Here is an 18,190-nt window from a genome sequence, read left to right on the forward strand (position 1 = left end):
TCCATAAGAAAGCCCTGAAATTAGTCTATCCACCACCACAGAAAGAACCCAGTACCTTCTGCTCTATCACATATACTGGCAAAAAAGAAAGGAATAACACCAGCTTTCAGAACTAACAACAATTTAAGCAAATATATTAAGAACAATAAGAGCCGAAAGAGAAAACAACTACAGAGTGGTGTCTACAAACTAACTTGTGGTGACTGTCCGTAAACTTACATCTATCAAACAGAACCTTTGACAAACGGATAGCAGAACACAAAAGGGCTTTCAACAGTAGAAAAACGGACACTTCTACATACGTACTTCACCTTCTAGATCATAATCATTCTTTTAATAAAGAATTTCAAATTCTGCATATTCAAAAAAAGGCCTTAAGCTATCTTTAATAGAATCTATGGAAATTAATAAATTAAAAAATATGGAATTTAATTCTGAATGACCAATTTGAGACAAACAGCTCCCCGCTCCTCAACCTCTTCAGTTAAAGACTTTAAGAAGGCAAACCCATAGTAAACTAAATCACTTGAGAAAGGCACTCTGTCGAAACAGCTGTAGTCACATAGTTATAATAAATTTTGTGGAGAAAACAAACGTTTTCAGTGTTTTATTGTCAGATAAAATGAACTTCCATCAAGTAACGGTCGAATCCATCAATCATCACTGTACTAAATTGGAATTAAAGTTTAAGATTTAGACTACTTTATAATTGACGGTAAGCAATTTCTTAATATATGTCTTTTAATGGATACGTTAAAACGAAGTCACATTAAGAAGAAACAGAAATTTGTTTTACATTATAATTTACTAACAATTGATTGATTTACTAATAAAATAAAACATATAAAATGAAAATTGAAAGACAGTTTTATCTCTCAATTCGTTACAGAGGTGACCCTCATCGCAGTAGAAGTATAAAAATATAAAAAATAGAAATATAAAAAATACTACTTACCTCTGGTTTTCTGATATTAACAAGAATAATTCTTGGTTCAATTTCTTCAACATAATTTGCAGGAGCAAAACCATCAGTACCATCTGCTTTGCGTACACACCACCAATCTGGATTGCTTTTGTTTAACAAGAACATCACTTCATTTTTGACCATAGATAAACCGTGGTCGTTGAACGGATACAAAGCCTTTACCTGAGGAACTTTCTTTTCTTCGGTGATTACCTTATATTCCGTTTTTTCTACGGGCTCGTCGACCCACACCTCAGTTGGCACCATCCTATGATAATAACAAATTTAAATATTTTATCACAAATATTAGAGGTATGCAAATAATGAAAACACAAACACGTGAGACAAGTCGCACATCCCGTTCAAAAGTGAATTAACTCAAAAAATTTTATTTTTCTAAAAATGTACAAACACTCTCAATTTCTTTGCAACACGAAAATGCAGCAGCTGCATAATACTATGGTCAAATCTGAGAGTGAAGGAAGAGTCTATACCGGTTTCGTGGGTTGTTTCCCCCTCATCAGTAGTCCCATATCCTCTTCTCTCAGATTCTTCCACGTACCACACTTTAGGCCGAATTGCAAAGAAAGAAATGTCACGGATGAACTAGGGCCATCTACCGAAAAACAAAGTAAGTTATCAATCGAAGTAGCACAGAAAACGACAATAAATATCGTCTCCATACCACCAGATTGACAACAGGTGGAATACTTTCTTTAGTTACACCTCCTGAGATTTTCAAAATTTATAAATCATGCAGGATGCCGAGGAAATTAAGATGAGAGAATTTTAAATAATTCACAACTCATCTGCTCAGCGTGGTAAAAGCTCCAACAAGAAAGATTCCTTAATACTCGAACAAAAGAGTAAATGAATTAAAAATGTATAAACATTCTCAATTTCTTTGCAACACGAAAATGCAGCAGCTGCATAATACTATGGTCAAATCTGAGAGTGCAGGAAGAGTCTATACCGGTTTCGGGGGTTGTTTCTCCCTCATCAGTAGTCCCATATCCTCTTCTCTTTTTTTATTTCACCAATGAAATACATTATGCATAGTCTTTTTCCCAAGAAAACTGTAATATGGTAATTTTAAACATACTTCAGTAGATGGAGCAAACCAATGTATCACAATTAAAAGTAAAAGACTAAGTTTTCAATCTTATAGCACATAAAACAACACCAAAAATATTACTCTACATCCCACCAGATTGAAAACAATGGGAACCTTCTCTGGTTACACCTCCGAGGCTTCTAAAATTTGCAAGCCCTAACGGATGCTGAGACTAAAGAATATGAGGGAACTTTACAATTCACGTCCAATCTGCTATAATTCACGTCCCAACTTTACCGCGCTTAGCAGATGGGACGCGAATTATAAGTTGTAAAATTACCCCATCTTCTTTAGTCTCAGCATCCGTTATGGCTTGCAAATTTTAGAAGCCTCGGAGGTGTAACCAGAGAAGGTTCCCATTGTTTTCAATCTGGTGGGATGTAGAGTAATATTTTTGGTGTTGTTTTATGTGCTATTAGATTGAAAACTTTGTCTTTTCCTAGCAGTTGCCGCTAGGGCATCCCTGCCATTTCGTTCGTTGCAATCCGTAACTGCACGCCGGGGTTTGTCCTCGTTGGGTCAGAGAGAGCAGCATATGTGCCTCCTGATGAGTGACTAATAAATTTCGAAACCGGTAGACGTGCTTGCTGCACTCTCTGATTGAACTAGAATATAATGCGGCTGTAGTTTCGTGTTGCAACGAAATTGAAAATGGTTATTCATTTTTGAGTTAAAAGTAAAAGCTCATGATCTGGTAGAAACAGTATCATTTGAACTTATTATGAGAAGGTTCGCTAGTTTCCTGTGAAAAACGTATTAATTCAAAAAGCGACCATAATAACCAATATGTTTTTAACGTTTCTTTCGAGAACAAGTGTTGTAAATCGAATTGTTACATAATATAAGACAATTAAAGTATATTAAAGTTTTGGAGAAAACTATCTTATTTCGAATCAAAATGTCATTTTTAGTTATTGCCTTTTAACAAATATTTTTTTCTATGCTACTCTAGCTAAGTTGTAATAGGTAAAATATTGATATAAAAATCAGATTTACATTAACTAAAATAAAATATATATTAGGAAATAAAAAGACAAATGTATACAGTATTCAAGTACTTTGATAATATCGATAAACTTGCTAAGTAATAAAAATTTGTTAGGCAATCCGTTAATAACTGAAAGGAAAGAATAGCTTTATAAGGACCTTCCGTGCTTCCACTACAACAGACATAATTAGAATATTTTTACGTCAAACCCATAAACTGGTTCTTCCATCTCTTTCCAATATCTCCTCGGTTTCAGTTTCTGCCTTCCATCTGGTTCCCCTTAATCAGTAATTCAGTAGGTCGTTTTTTCTTCTGTCTATGTGTTCTAGTCATCTCAGTCTCTGTTCTTCAATAAATCTAAATATATCTTCTCCTTTCATTAAGACTCTTATTTCATGGTTCATTCTTCTTCTCATTTCTCCATTTTCAATTCTTATTGGGTCCATAATTCTTCTGAAGATTTTCAATCAGAATATTATTCATGTTTATTTGTAGGGCACGCTGTCTCAGCTGCGTATGTAACTACTGGTCTGATTGCAACTCTGTATATTTTCATTTTTGTATTTCTAGATAAGTTCTTGTCCTTCATTAGCCTGTGGTATCCCAGTGTATGATATTGCCTGCTAATCTTCGCTCCGTTACTTCTTCACTTCTCTTATTTTTACCATTCACAATTACTCCCAAGTACTTGTTGGATTCTTTCAAAAGTGTAGTTTTCTACTTTTGATTTCTCTCATTTTGTTATCTTTTCATCTAGGACAGATATTTTGTTTTTTATTCGTTAATTTTTAGACATATTTTCTTTACTTCATTTGTCAGTATTGTTAATGCTTCTATTAGCCTTTCGGTATCTCTTCCTTTAATCCCACTGGCCTTGACTGTTGATCTTGACCTTGATCCTTCTACTGCTATGTTGAATGGTGTGGTTGACAGGGTATTGTCTTGGCTCTCCATAATACACAAGAAATAGTTGTATTTACTAAGAATCATCTTAGCTATCAACACGGGCAATAGAATATGCAGTCCGTTTAAGACGACAAAAGGACTACTACAAGGCTGCTCCACATCCCCTACCCTGTTCAAAATATTTCTGGAAAAAAACCCTGAAACCATGGAAAAGAAAGTGCGAAGGAATGGGAATACCAGCAAGGAACGACTATCTATATACCCTAAGTTTTCTTCTTCTTCTTCAGGTGCCATCTCCGCTACGGAGGTTGGCAATCATCATAGCTATTTTAATTTTTGAGGCAGTAGCTCTAAATAGTTGTTTTGAGCTGCATCCAAACCATTCTCTCAGGTTCTTCAGCCATGAAATTCGTCTTTTTCCGATGCTTCTTCTGCCGTCTATCTTTCCTTGGATTATGAGTCGCAGGATGCCATACTTCTCGCCCCGCATCACGTGTCCGAGATACTGTAGTTTTCTTTCTTTAATTGTATGTTCAAATTCCTTCTCTTTACCTATTCTTCTCAGTACTTCGTTGTTCGTCATTGTCGTTCTCTATCTAGCCAGGAAACCCTCATAATTCTTCTATAGGTCCACATTTCAAAGGTGTTAAGTCGTCTCATTGTCTCTACATTTAACGTCCATGATTCCACTCCATAGTAGAGCCCACTGTATACGTAACATTTTGTTAGGCGTACTTTAAGAGCTAATGTCAAATATTTGCTACATAGGACCTTTTTTGCTGATGACCAAATACTGATCGCACAAGACAAAGATGACCTCAGTTTTATGATAAGAAAACTGGAACAGGAAAATACAAGGAATGGGATGGAAATAAACCTAAAGAAAACTGAATACCTAACAATGGATAATACAGAAATAAAACAACTGTAAATAGACGAAGGTTAACAAATCAAAGGAACAGATAAGTACAAATATTTAGATTTCATAATATCAAACAAAGGAACAACGGAAAAAGATATAAAAATAGACTAGGACAAACAAGAGTGTGACATGATTATGTCACCCGACTGTTTCCAGCTACTGGTCTATTTATTATAATTTAACAGACCCTTTTTGTTTACTGAATTTGTTTGTGAATGCTTTTAAAAGGGGCACCTTTTTAACAGGTGCACACCTCGATACTTTTTTTTTCATTCTAGAAAATGCTTATTTGATATTTATGTAAATAACCCTTCGACTGTTATTCTAGAATAAGATGAATTCTTCCGTAATAATCTTTCTTAATCTGGAACATTGTAATAATGTATAAATAGGGGTTTTTGGAATTAGTAGGTCAGTTGTGAATTTTAATACGTCAGTGTACTTTAATATGTATCGGGCGCGGTATATTTTTGAATTTGTAATTATGTAGATAAAGTATTAGATTTAGTGTAATAAATAAATTAGATATCATAGTTTGTAAAATAAAAGATATAAATTCAGTGTTTTTGATTTTTTTAGAAGTAAGTTTTTAAAAATAAATAAAGTCAACTAAAACTAAACATTAGTGCCTAAAAGATCATAGAAAAGACAGTTTTGTAACAAGAGACTGCATACGAAAATTGAACCCGGTACTGTGGGATAAGAACATCAGCATAAAAACAAAAAGAAGAATATATAATATCATGACAAGAAGTATCCTCACTTATGGATATGGATGTGAAAATTGGATCATAAATAAGAAAACCAAAAATAAAATAACAGCAACAGAGATGGAATTCTTAAGGGGAAGCTGCAGAGTAACAAGAAAAGATAGAATACATAACATGGAGATTAAGAGAAGAATGGGAGTGAACTTAAATATAATAGACTACATCGAACAGAAGACATGGTAGGTACAGACATGTCAGAAGAGCAGGCCAAAATCGTTGGATAAATAGAATAACAGAGTGGAGCCCGATAGGAAGAAGGAAGCAGACTCCGAAGCAGACCACTTCAGAGATGAAGTGGACGAAGCAATGGAGAGAACAAATCTACTGAAAAAGGACTGGCAAAACAGACAGATGTGGAGAGAACGGCTGAGTGAATAAATGAAGGCTGAGTGAAGGAAGAATCGTAAATAAAAATTTTTGAAAAGATTATCTAAAGTCAGGAATGATACATATTCATAATCTTGTAACGAAGTTGTTAAGATACAGTTTCAGTGATTATTTCATTCATAGGAGATTCTGACCAATAGAAAGCTACAGAAATAAAAATTAAAGTGATAATTTTTGATAATATCCCGTCGTCAAGTATATTACGTCAGATGCCCTTCGTTGCTACGAAAAAATACATTCAGTGACATTAATGACAATTAATGTTTTAAAAATTATAAAAGTGATGACTTTCAACCGTCAAATATTTATAAAAACTGTGTATTTAATTGTACTAATTTGTACTTACATAAATAAATTACAATAAAATTTTGGTTTTGAACAATTTTATTCATGAAATAATCTAAATTTAAAAAATCAAATTTACACTCTTTTAATGATGTAGATTGTAAATAAACATAATTACATAAAAAAATGAAATAATCGCAGAAAATTGCACTCGATCTCTAAAATGATTATCGAATTTTTGCCCTCGTGACACTTTGACTTAATTTCACTTCCCTTCGGGTCGTGAAATTAAAACTGTCAAAGTGTCACTCCGGAAAAATTCGATAATTTTAGAGCTCTTGTGCAATTACTACTGAAAAGTTTTTTAATAGAACAAGTATAAAAATAAATTATTACTAACCTATTTTCATATTGGACGTCTTCTATTGGTTCATTAACTTCAGGTTCATTATTTAAATCCAAAGTGGATATTCCAGAGGCTACGAGTCGATCAGCTTGACCATTCAGACTATAAATGTCTCCATGATATGCATTGATTTCTTCATCCAACACTTTGTGTCTTTGCAACAAAGCTTTGGCACTGAGTTCGTCCGTACCATAATCATCCGAAGTAACAAGAGCTAATTTTTCATTCAACCAAGACTCAGCTTCGTTTGCATCTGCATAAAACTGGTATGCTTCAGCTGCATCTTGTAGTTGCTTGGCCCGTTCTTTTGCCAATTTATCCAGTAGTTCCCAATTCTTCTTATTTTTATCCACATGTTGCTGGATTTCTAAAGATCTAGGATGATTATCTGATATTAACTGCTTACTAGTTGCTCCCAATTGATCAAATTTGTTCTTTCTTGTTTTTATTTCATCCATAAGCACCTTATGTTTCTGCTGTAAGGAAAGCACACCTCGTAAATCTTTTGCCATAATTCCAGCTTGGCATATTCGTTGTTTCTCAATTAACCAAGCTTCTTCATCTTCTTGATCTTGTAAGAATTGGTAAAAGTTTCTAGCTTCTTCTAGTAACGCTTTTCTTTTGGCACTCAATTCCTAAAACCAACATCAATTTCAAATTCTGGTTGTAAATAATTAAAAATACAACCTTAAGGGCGTAGGCGCAAAATTTTGTCTCCAGTGCTTTTTAAATGCATTCATTTTTTTTTCGAATCCTGATAAAACTAATAAATATTTTTTAAAAATTTAAACGCAGAATGAAAGATTACATTATTACCGAGGGCCGAAAGTCCCTTAGAATAAACGTCTCTTTTGAATGGTATGTTTGAAATTAAAAATCACACTAATTTTTTTCTTTTTGTTCACCCCTGTAACTTATTAAAATAAACATTATAGAAGTTTTCAAGGAATATGTGACTGTGGAACTAGCATAGCTGATCTAAATCACATATTTTTTAACTGTCCCTTACATCTCAATACAAGTATGTGGCTGCTACAAGAGTTGCTGAAAGCAGGTTTAAATACTCCCCTTAACTTAAATGTACTACTAAGTGAAGATAACATAAAAATTTTTAAACTAATTATATTTCTGCAAAAAATTAAATTAAAGGGGTGAATGTAAAATTAATCGTTTGAATGGATAGGTATTCCCTTTGTATTATGTATGAATGAGATATTTCCTGTTATTCATTATATTATTTTGTAACCTGTTCGAAAAAAAAATTATATAAAAAAAAGATAAAAAAAATAATAAAAAAAAGATTAAAAAAATATATTAAAAAAAAATAAAAAATATATATATAAAAAGAAAATAAAAAAATTTAAATAATTAAAAAAAATTATTAAAAAAAATCACTAAGAGGTTCTAAATCTCCGAGAGGTTGAATCGGGTTTAGTTCCAATCGTAGTGAAGAAAAAAAAAATAATAATAATTAGCATAGTTGTATTTATTAACATAGTAAGTAGACATTGTTATTTGTAAGCTTTATTTTTTATTATTCTTTATTTTTAAGTGTATACTGGACAATTTTGTATGAACGAATAATAATTTTATATGTAATTACGTGGCTAAAAGTTCTAAACCAAGGCCAGAACCAAAAAAAAAAGTTTTCAGGGACTTTCGGCCCTCGGTAATAACATAATCTTTTATTCTGCGTTTAAATTTTTCAAAAATATTTATTAGTTTTATCAGATTCGAAAAAAATTAATGCATTTAAATAGCATTGGAGCCGAAATTTTGCGCCTACCCCATTAGGACAAATTCGAGTAAAATATACTAGTATGAGGTTAGTAAAGTAGCCATAAAAATAAAATAGTTTACTCACCCTAATCTCCTCACACACTTTTCCAAGTTCTTTAAGTTTCTTTAATACCTCGTCTCCTTTAGGATTTCCTTGAGCTGTTTGATGACCAACTCTATTTAACCAACTTTCCTTTTCTTCTAAGGACGTAACCATTAGATTTTGCAACGCATGTTTATGTAGTAATTCCTCAACGGCTACCAAATGTGCCCCAGTATCTGTAGAAGAGAGATCTATTCTCAGCTGTTCTGTACTGGTAAGAACCGAATCTATTTCCCGTATGATCGACATAATGCTTCCCATTTTGTTGAGGTTGAGTTTGTGTTTTTCTAAGAGTGCTTTGAGTTCTTCCCACTGTTTTATAATTTCGCTTTCTCGTTTTTGGACTCTATCAGAATTTCGATAATTCTCATTAATAAGCTCTTGTGCCATATGAGATAAGTCATGAATACGTTCTTCTCTTGCTAATATATCAGCACTGATGGCCTCGTGCTTTTTCAAGGTAGCATCCACTTGCACCAAATTGGAACCATACCGAGGATCTGATAAAACTTGAATCATCTCTTTCAGGTACCCTTCACGCAAAATACTTTTTTTCTCGAATTTATACATCAGTTGATCTAGCCTTTGCTGCCTCATCAGTTCCTCTCTAAGAGCTACCTCTCTGCTATGTTCAGCTTTCTCTAAAGTATCCCAAGATCTTTCGATATCCTGAACTAGTTTGCCGTCAGAAGGGTAAAAAGCTGGTTGCCTAAGTTCCTTTAATTGAGTATTTATGTTAAAGAATAAAGCCTCTATTTCGCTTCGTTCTATGTATTTTGGAGGCTTCTCTTGATTACGGTAGTGACCGAATTGTATAAATAGATTTTGAATGCCCTCTAAAGAATTTGGAAATTGTCGGTCCTCTAATTCTACAATTTTTAATTTAATCCAGTCCAATAGATCCGTGGTCAACTTGTCGTAGGTGAGTTTCAGTTTGTCAGAGTCGATCATCTGTTTAATAATCTGCAAGAACAATCAATAGTTAATAATGCGATTTGTTTATCAGATAACATTAATCAAAAATTATGCCGCAGCTTCTGAGTAACTAATTTAAGTATCAAATTATAAATACAATTTTTTTGTTCATTCAGACGTTTATGTTTCACATAAATAATATAAATATATTAGTTTGAAAAACAAAGTTAAGCGAGTTTACAAAGAAGTATTAATTTGTAGCGATTAAATATTAATAAAATTGAAACTGAAGCATGATACATTTTGCCGTGGTCTTACTGAAGCTTTGTCTGTGACTGCAAGTAATGCTATCAGAGGAAATCCACCAACGCTGAGAAAAAATAATTCCAAAACCACGTTCTATAAACCCGGAATCCGATGTATCATTAACAGCCGTGAAAATCTACACTAGTTATAGGGTGACAGTTTCTAAAATTCTATAACTAGGGATTATGAAGTCCGCAACAAGTTTAAATTTGTTTACAGAGAAACAGGTGACGATTAGAGCACTTGGCCAAACTATTTGACGTTTAAAATGGATATAGTAAAGTAGATTTTGGATAAGCTAAAGAAAAAGAGGGTTGAAAACTAGAAAAATTATGCAAGATCACAATACGAGGGTTGTCTTTTTAGTTTTGCATATAGCCATAAAAAGACAAAAAATATATAGACTTTATATATATATATTATAATAGACAAATGATAAAAAAAAACCAAATGCGAGAAAGTGCGAAGACTATAGAATTATAAGCCTTATGAGCCATTTACTTAAACCATTTCTATAGGTCATTCACAAAAGAATATATACAAAGTGCGAGGAACAACTAACAAGAACATAATTCGGATTTCGTGATGCTCTGGGAACACGGGAAGCCCTTTTTGCTGTACAAGTGCTACTTCAGAGATGCAGGGATGTAAATTGTGATATATACGTATGCTTTATAGATCACCATAAAGCATTTGACCAAGTAAAACATGACAAATTAATAACTCTAATGCAAGAAACTGGAATTGACAACAAAGATCTGAGAATTATCAGAAGGATTAATTACAATCGAACGGCCAAAATCAAAATAGAAGACTGTAACAAAAATAAGAAAACTTCTGTTGGAGTGAAAGTAAAAAGAAAGATATACTCCAACAGAAGTAAGGAAAAAAAAGAAGAAAAGAAAAGACTAAGGTAACTAGTTGGGGCCTCTTATGAAAATAAAAATGAAGGGGCTTCAGCGGTTAAGCCGCAATAGGAAAAAAAAATAAAAAATACTACTTTGCAGTAGTACTGAAGAAAGGGGAATTAGAAGGGATAATAAGTAGACGTGGGAAGAGACAGAGGCAAACTGAATAGAGTTGGCTAGCTATAGATGCAAGAGAGCAACTTGACACTCAAGGATGGATACGGCTCGTTTGCATGCCTGTCGAAGAACAGTAGCTCTATGTAGATAGTAATAATGACTAAAATATGAAATAATAAAATAAGAATAATGTACTGAAGAGGAATGAAGATGAATAATTTCTAAAGACGAACAAGATAAATAAATCTAACAAATCATGGGCGCCATGAAAATGATCTTCGATCATTCTCCCAGGTATCTTATACTGCTGTCAGATATTAAATATATCAACCTGTAATAATGAACATAAAGGAATAATAAAAATAAATGATATACAAAATAAATAAACATATTTATTAAAAATAACTGCCAGATTTTTAACAATCTCTGAGTTAAGCAAGTTCATATTATGCTGTGACTCTAAAATGACATAAGTTATACAAGAAGATATATATATTTTAAAGATAACAACAATAATGTTATCTGTTACAAACTTAAATATAAGTACCTCTCACTAACATATAGGGTACAAAATTACATAAGTCTTCTACCAAATGGTTATAGTACGCCTGCTACGTACAACTAAAGGAAACCGACGAAGATGAAAATAATACAAATAAATAGGCCCAAGCCTCACTAAGAGAAAATACAATACTGAATAAAGCAAAATTAAATATACAGATGAATAAACGTTATAGAAGTGAAGTTAAGAAAAATACCGACAAAATGACCTAAATTAACCGAGCAAATGCAATGAAATAAAGTAACGACGAAGTAACCGAACAAACGAAATAAAGCGAATAAATACAATATTTGGGAAACAAGCAAGTAATGTTACAAAATAAATTTACCCGAATTACATAAACCAATATCAAAGCAATAATAAAGTATTAAAAACCTAATTTTCTCTAGGCTTATTCCTGTGCACAAGAAGTTACCGTAGATACAAAGTTTGGGAACCAAATAATCTAATATACAAATACATATGTCAAAAAAAACAGAGGTAACCTAAATCTGGAAAAAAAACATAGTGTATTTAACAGATAGTCTGAAATATAAAAAAAACCAATAGTTACTAAAACTCCTCACTAAATGTTCCCAAACGAGGTTGCGGTTGCATCCTAGAAAATGAGCATCACTATGATGCACCTCCATGCCCCCCCGTAGGTCCAGGTGGCAGGACGAAAAGGAGCTGGAATGTCCCCCAAAAAGCTTGTTCCCAAAACATACTCCCAGTTTGACTTGGCGGTAGCTGCAATAAGGTCAAGGTGGCTTCCCTAGGTAGTCAAGGTGGGTACGACATCACATGAGGGTTAGTTTTCTTCCAAATGGCTAAAAACATATACTTCGTTTGATTTCTCATATAAACCGGTAAACAAAAGTAAAGAGAAGAAGAAATAATCGAGGAAAACTTTTTAGAAGCAATAACATAAAAAAACAACCATTAAAAATGGAACAAAAACTAATCTCAGGTAACCTTGAACTATTTTGAGTTTGAAAACATGAACAAATAATGGCATTGCATTTGAAATAGGAATATAAAATATGACTTATCTGAAATAACATGAGATTAAGATAGTAATAGCCATCTACATACATTTTATATACCTTAATGAAATGGTATTGAACCAGACAAAGATAGTTACATGACAATTTATAGATATATTGGACATGAAAATTTATAGATATATTGGATGTTCAAGCGGTTTAAAACGTACAGAGAAATGGTAATTATTTCCAATATTAATTTGAGGACTTCAAAAATGTTTGGTTATGTAAAACCAAAAACCCCATTAATATAAAGATCGATATAAAGATAATATAAAGATCGAAATAATCTACATCCTTCACCTAAGGGACTGGCTAAGAACATTTAACAATGAACCAACTATTTCATATATTCAAGGTTAACTAAAAAACATTAGTAGAAAAAACGATTTACCGGTTAATTTTTTATTCCTCTTCCACTGATGGTACTCCCATCCTTACTCCAGGAAACCCGTACTCCAGGAAACAAGTGGTGGTAACTTTTTACTATACTTCCAAACTTAGTTGAAATAAAAATTAATTTCGAAGAAATTAACCGCCATTTACGGTACTAACCACCAACACCAACCTGTCAACCTCGCAGCAACCGGCCAAGTGCCTCTCATTCCTCCCACAGTCAGCGAGGAAAACGTCAAACTCTCACGGAACACGAATTAAACGACAAGGAACGGTTCAACAACTATGTTCCGTACAGTGTGACGTCACATGAGAAGTCCTTTACGATAAATTAAAGAATTTAAATGGGAGGTCAAGAGAAAATAATTATTTTTTAAAAATAATTACAGCGCTAAAAATGATAATATAACGGGTGGACCGTTACAATCCCCTCCTACTCGGGAAAAAAAAATTTTTTAACCAAAAAAAATTTTTTTTTTTTTAAACTTCAAAATATTAACAACTAAATTTACAATAGTCTAACAATCCACGTTGATTCGCAAGATTACTTCTAAATATAAACTAATGGTCAAGGAAAAATAAATCAATACATGACTCAAACTCATACTAAAATGTTACTATGTTACTCTCTGCTACCAAATATTAACATATATTGCTCAAAAGTCAAAACAAAACTAAATATTGTACTTAAGTTCATAATAATAACTGAGTGTCGAATTGGGCACTAAAACCAAAATTGAACTATCCATGGACATCAGATTTATAAAGGGTATATCCAAGAACGGAACAACCAGGAAAAGGTGTGAGCCAATTCGAACCATATCAAAAGTAAATGTACCAAAGTGAATAAAAAAAATCAGTAACTAAAATAGGTAAAGAATTGAACACTTTATCCAAAACTGAACTAACAATGGACACCAGATTCATAATAGTATATCCAGAGAAGAACAATCAGGAAGATTTATGGAACAATTCTCACTAATGTCAAATAATACCAATAATAAACATACCAAAGGAATCCAAAACTCAATAACCAAAATAAATGTGGAATCGGACACTTAATCCAAAGTCGAACTATCAGTGGACACCAGATTCATAAAAGGCATATCCAAAGAAGAACGACCAGGCAAATTTATGGACCAATTCACACCAATACTAAACCACATAACAGATCAGGTCTACGTACACCCACATCCGGTAATACGAACCTATCCAACTAAATACACAAAATAAATGAAGAATCGGACACTTATCCAGAATCGGACTATCAATGGACACCAGATTTATATAGGAGTATATCCAAAGAAGAACGATCAGGCAAATTTATGGACCAATTCTTACTAATACTAAATAAACTAAATTATTGGATCCAATGGTAACTAATACTGAACAAAATAACTAAATTATGTCTACATACACCCTCATCCGGTAATATGGACCTATCCAAACTAAGTAATCAAAATAAGTCAGAATAAATTACTAACAGACTAAGTAACAGAGAGGTAACCAAACTAAATCAAAGGTAAGGTAAATACTTAAAGTGTATTGACTAAAGTATTCTAGAAAATACATAAACTAATTCATGCTGGTATTCGCGAACTATAGCATGTTGCTACAACAGATGTATGAGAATAACCAGACTTAGATAAGGTACTAATATAAGAATAAGTAAGGAAGAAAACAGAATGAATGGCGAACTTACAAGGTCTATGGCACTATGATAAATAATAGGAAGAAAAAAAAATATGATAAGTGATAGGGAAAAAAATTGACGAGAACGAGCACAATTTTAAATAAAACTGCAAATTCATGCGTTCTCACATACGTACATAGAATTATTCAGGAAATATTCCAGAATCTGAATAACAAAACTAATGCCTACGAAAAGAAGTGGGAATATACTCAAATGAACAACTCATCTGTCTAAACACTCCAAATACTGACTTAACGAACCTACTATGTATAGGGATGGCCTAAGCATTGATTTATAAACAAGTGCGCAAGATATTTATCCATGTTTACTCATCAACTCAAAGTACAAACATACTATAAAGTAAAAGGCCTAATATGAACTAAATACTTCCCTATTAAATTGTAAAAAAAACTGGTATAAGTAAACTAATTACAGAAAAATGTTTAGGAAATGTAATGATGAAAAGACATCTGCCTACTCTGCCATGAGGACATAGATTACGAAACCGGACAGCAGTGATCAGTTGCTGAATTTCGAACCCACGTATTCACCAACTTTGAGCATCAACAGACTAAGTAGTTTCTAAGAAGAAATATGAAAGACTCAAGAATTCATACATACTTACATCAAAATTCCAAACTAATTCCAGAATCATACTGTGTAGGATAGAAGGATATAAATTATTATAAAGTGTTTAAGATATTGGAGACAAATAATGTTAATAGAGTAACCCAATAACAAATTAAAAACCACATCTTTCCAATATGGCAAATTCAATAATAAGATATAAATATGATCAAAAAAAAAAATTAGTAAGTAATCAAATATTCCAAATAATATAACACATAACCTGAGATAAGTAGTGCATAACATACAGTTCCATAATAATATCCATATTAAACAAGAGTACCTACTTGTATGAGCTTACCTGTCCAAATAAGTATATAAATATATAATAATTCAACAACTCTTCTAACTTAAGGGGTTAGGTGTGCAAAAACTAAACAAAAATACAAGTGAAGTTCTGATTAATTGTATAATCCTACTGACAGGATTAGCAATTAATAACATTGACTCATAATAATAATTACAATGCACCATGCCTAATACCAAAAAAAAAGTTAAACTCATACATAAAGTACTACATAATAATTAAATTAATAAGTAATAAATTAAAAGTCATCAACAACAAAGCCAAAGATGAAATCAAGCAATGTATGTAGGTACCTGCATTATCAGATGACAAAAAAAAATATCAGACTAAAATTTCTAACCATACTAAAGATTGAGCTAAGCTAAAGACAAATAGAAGAAGAGATTAGCTTGAACAACACTGTTAAGGTAATCTTCTGAAGACTGTTCTATAACTTAGTAGGAAAATAGTATCAATGTTTCCTAACTAATAAAGAATTTATATTTAAATCTCAACCTAAAGTATCTGATTTCTATGAGCATTATATTATGGTACCCACATTGATATAATATTATTATCAACAATAATAAAACTAGAAACTGAGATGGATAATGGAACTACTTTACTATACAATAATTATAATTGTTATATTTAACACTACCAATTAAAGAAAAATAGTTTGGATGACCATCTGTAACCATCCGAACCATGCGAATTCAACGTATCATGTATAGAAACTAATGTCTGGACTGATATTGCTTTGTGGTGTGTGCCTGTCTTACCAAACAACCCAAATATCAAAAATAACAAATATAAAATATAATCTAAAGTTTGTAAGACAAAGATACATATGGAGAAAATATTAGCGACACACCAACAAATCAAAATGCCAGCAAAATATATAAATAATCAAATCAATAGCGTAAATAAAATACCTAAATACTGAAAATGATTTCTAGTTATGTATAAAATATAACCATACTAGAAAAAAATGTATGCATATATTCAACGATTAATTGTACGCGCAAACGTACTACCATTGGTAGAAGGAATAAAAATTTAACTAATAGAACATAATGTCAGTTATGTATACTCAATCTAAATACATAAATAAGTTTCCAATAAAAATACAAAATCCAAACTAACATATGAGCTGTACCACTAAAACTAAAAATGAGGTATCGAAATAAACTAATCAAAACCAAAAGCAGCATAAGTCTACCTGTTTAGTATTAATAAAATTTTAAAGACCAAAAATAAATCAGAAGTAACATGTATACAAAGATATCAAAAAGTTAATAAAACAGAAAATTCCAATAAAAGAAAATTGAACTAAAAGAACTACTGTCTTAGAACCATAAAACGGTTGGCACCACGCATTGGGCAGCCAGTGTAACAAAAATGAGAAAACTTCTGTTGGAGTGAAAGTAAAAAGAAAGATATAGGTACTCCAACAGAAGTAAGGAAAAGAAATAGAAAGACTAACTAATGGGACATAGATGTAGAGAGAGAGTGTAAAGAAAAGGGTGTAGTGGCTTCTACGTTGAGAAGCCGCAATAGGAAAAAATAAAAAACTACTAAAGTTGTACTGAAGAAAGGGGAATTAGAAGGGATAATAAGTAGACGTGGGAAGAGACAGAGGCAAACTGAATAGAGTTGGCTAGCTATAGATGCAAGAGAGCAACTTGACACTCAAGGATGGATACGGCTCGTTTGCATGCCTGTCGAAGAACAGTAGCTCTATGTAGATAGTAATAATGACTAAAATATGAAATAATAAAATAAGAATAATGTACTGAAGAGGAATGAAGATGAATAATTTCTAAAGACGAACAAGATAAATAAATCTAACAAATCATGGGCGCCATGAAAATGATCTTCGATCATTCTCCCAGGTATCTTATACTGCTGTCAGATATTAAATATATCAACCTGTAATAATGAACATAAAGGAATAATAAAAATAAATGATATACAAAATAAATAAACATATTTATTAAAAATAACTGCCAGATTTTTAACAATCTCTGAGTTAAGCAAGTTCATATTATGCTGTGACTCTAAAATGACATAAGTTATACAAGAAGATATATATATTTTAAAGATAACAACAATAATGTTATCTGTTACAAACTTAAATATAAGTACCTCTCACTAACATATAGGGTACAAAATTACATAAGTCTTCTACCAAATGGTTATAGTACGCCTGCTACGTACAACTAAAGGAAACCGACGAAGATGAAAATAATACAAATAAATAGGCCCAAGCCTCACTAAGAGAAAATACAATACTGAATAAAGCAAAATTAAATATACAGATGAATAAACGTTATAGAAGTGAAGTTAAGAAAAATACCGACAAAATGACCTAAATTAACCGAGCAAATGCAATGAAATAAAGTAACGACGAAGTAACCGAACAAACGAAATAACGCGAATAAATACAATATTTGGGAAACAAGCAAGTAATGTTACAAAATAAATTTACCCGAATTACATAAACCAATATCAAAGCAATAATAAAGTATTAAAAACCTAATTTTCTCTAGGCTTATTCCTGTGCACAAGAAGTTACCGTAGATACAAAGTTTGGGAACCAAATAATCTAATATACAAATACATATGTCAAAAAAAACAGAGGTAACCTAAATCTGGAAAAAAAACATAGTGTATTTAACAGATAGTCTGAAATATAAAAAAAACCAATAGTTACTAAAACTCCTCACTA

The 18,190-nt window shown here is 32.1% G+C and overlaps 1 protein-coding gene across 4 annotated transcripts in view; it reads right to left on the reverse strand.

Moving 5' to 3' along the window:
* LOC114336756 (spectrin beta chain, non-erythrocytic 1) overlaps window positions 1-18,190 on the reverse strand; it is a 415,003-nt gene that overhangs the window by 151,382 nt on the left and 245,431 nt on the right. For all 4 annotated transcript variants that reach the window (XM_028287129.2, XM_028287131.2, XM_028287128.2 and 1 more), the window contains exons 5-7: window positions 8,607-9,587; window positions 6,737-7,377; window positions 956-1,232 (exon numbers count right to left, since the gene is read on the reverse strand). In XM_028287129.2, coding sequence (XP_028142930.1) covers window positions 956-1,232; window positions 6,737-7,377; window positions 8,607-9,587 — 1,899 coding nt within the window. The remainder of the gene's footprint in view (window positions 1-955; window positions 1,233-6,736; window positions 7,378-8,606; window positions 9,588-18,190) is intronic.

Source organism: Diabrotica virgifera, chromosome 6, assembly GCF_917563875.1.
Source record: "Diabrotica virgifera virgifera chromosome 6, PGI_DIABVI_V3a".
Classification (NCBI taxonomy): Eukaryota; Metazoa; Arthropoda; class Insecta; order Coleoptera; family Chrysomelidae; genus Diabrotica; species Diabrotica virgifera.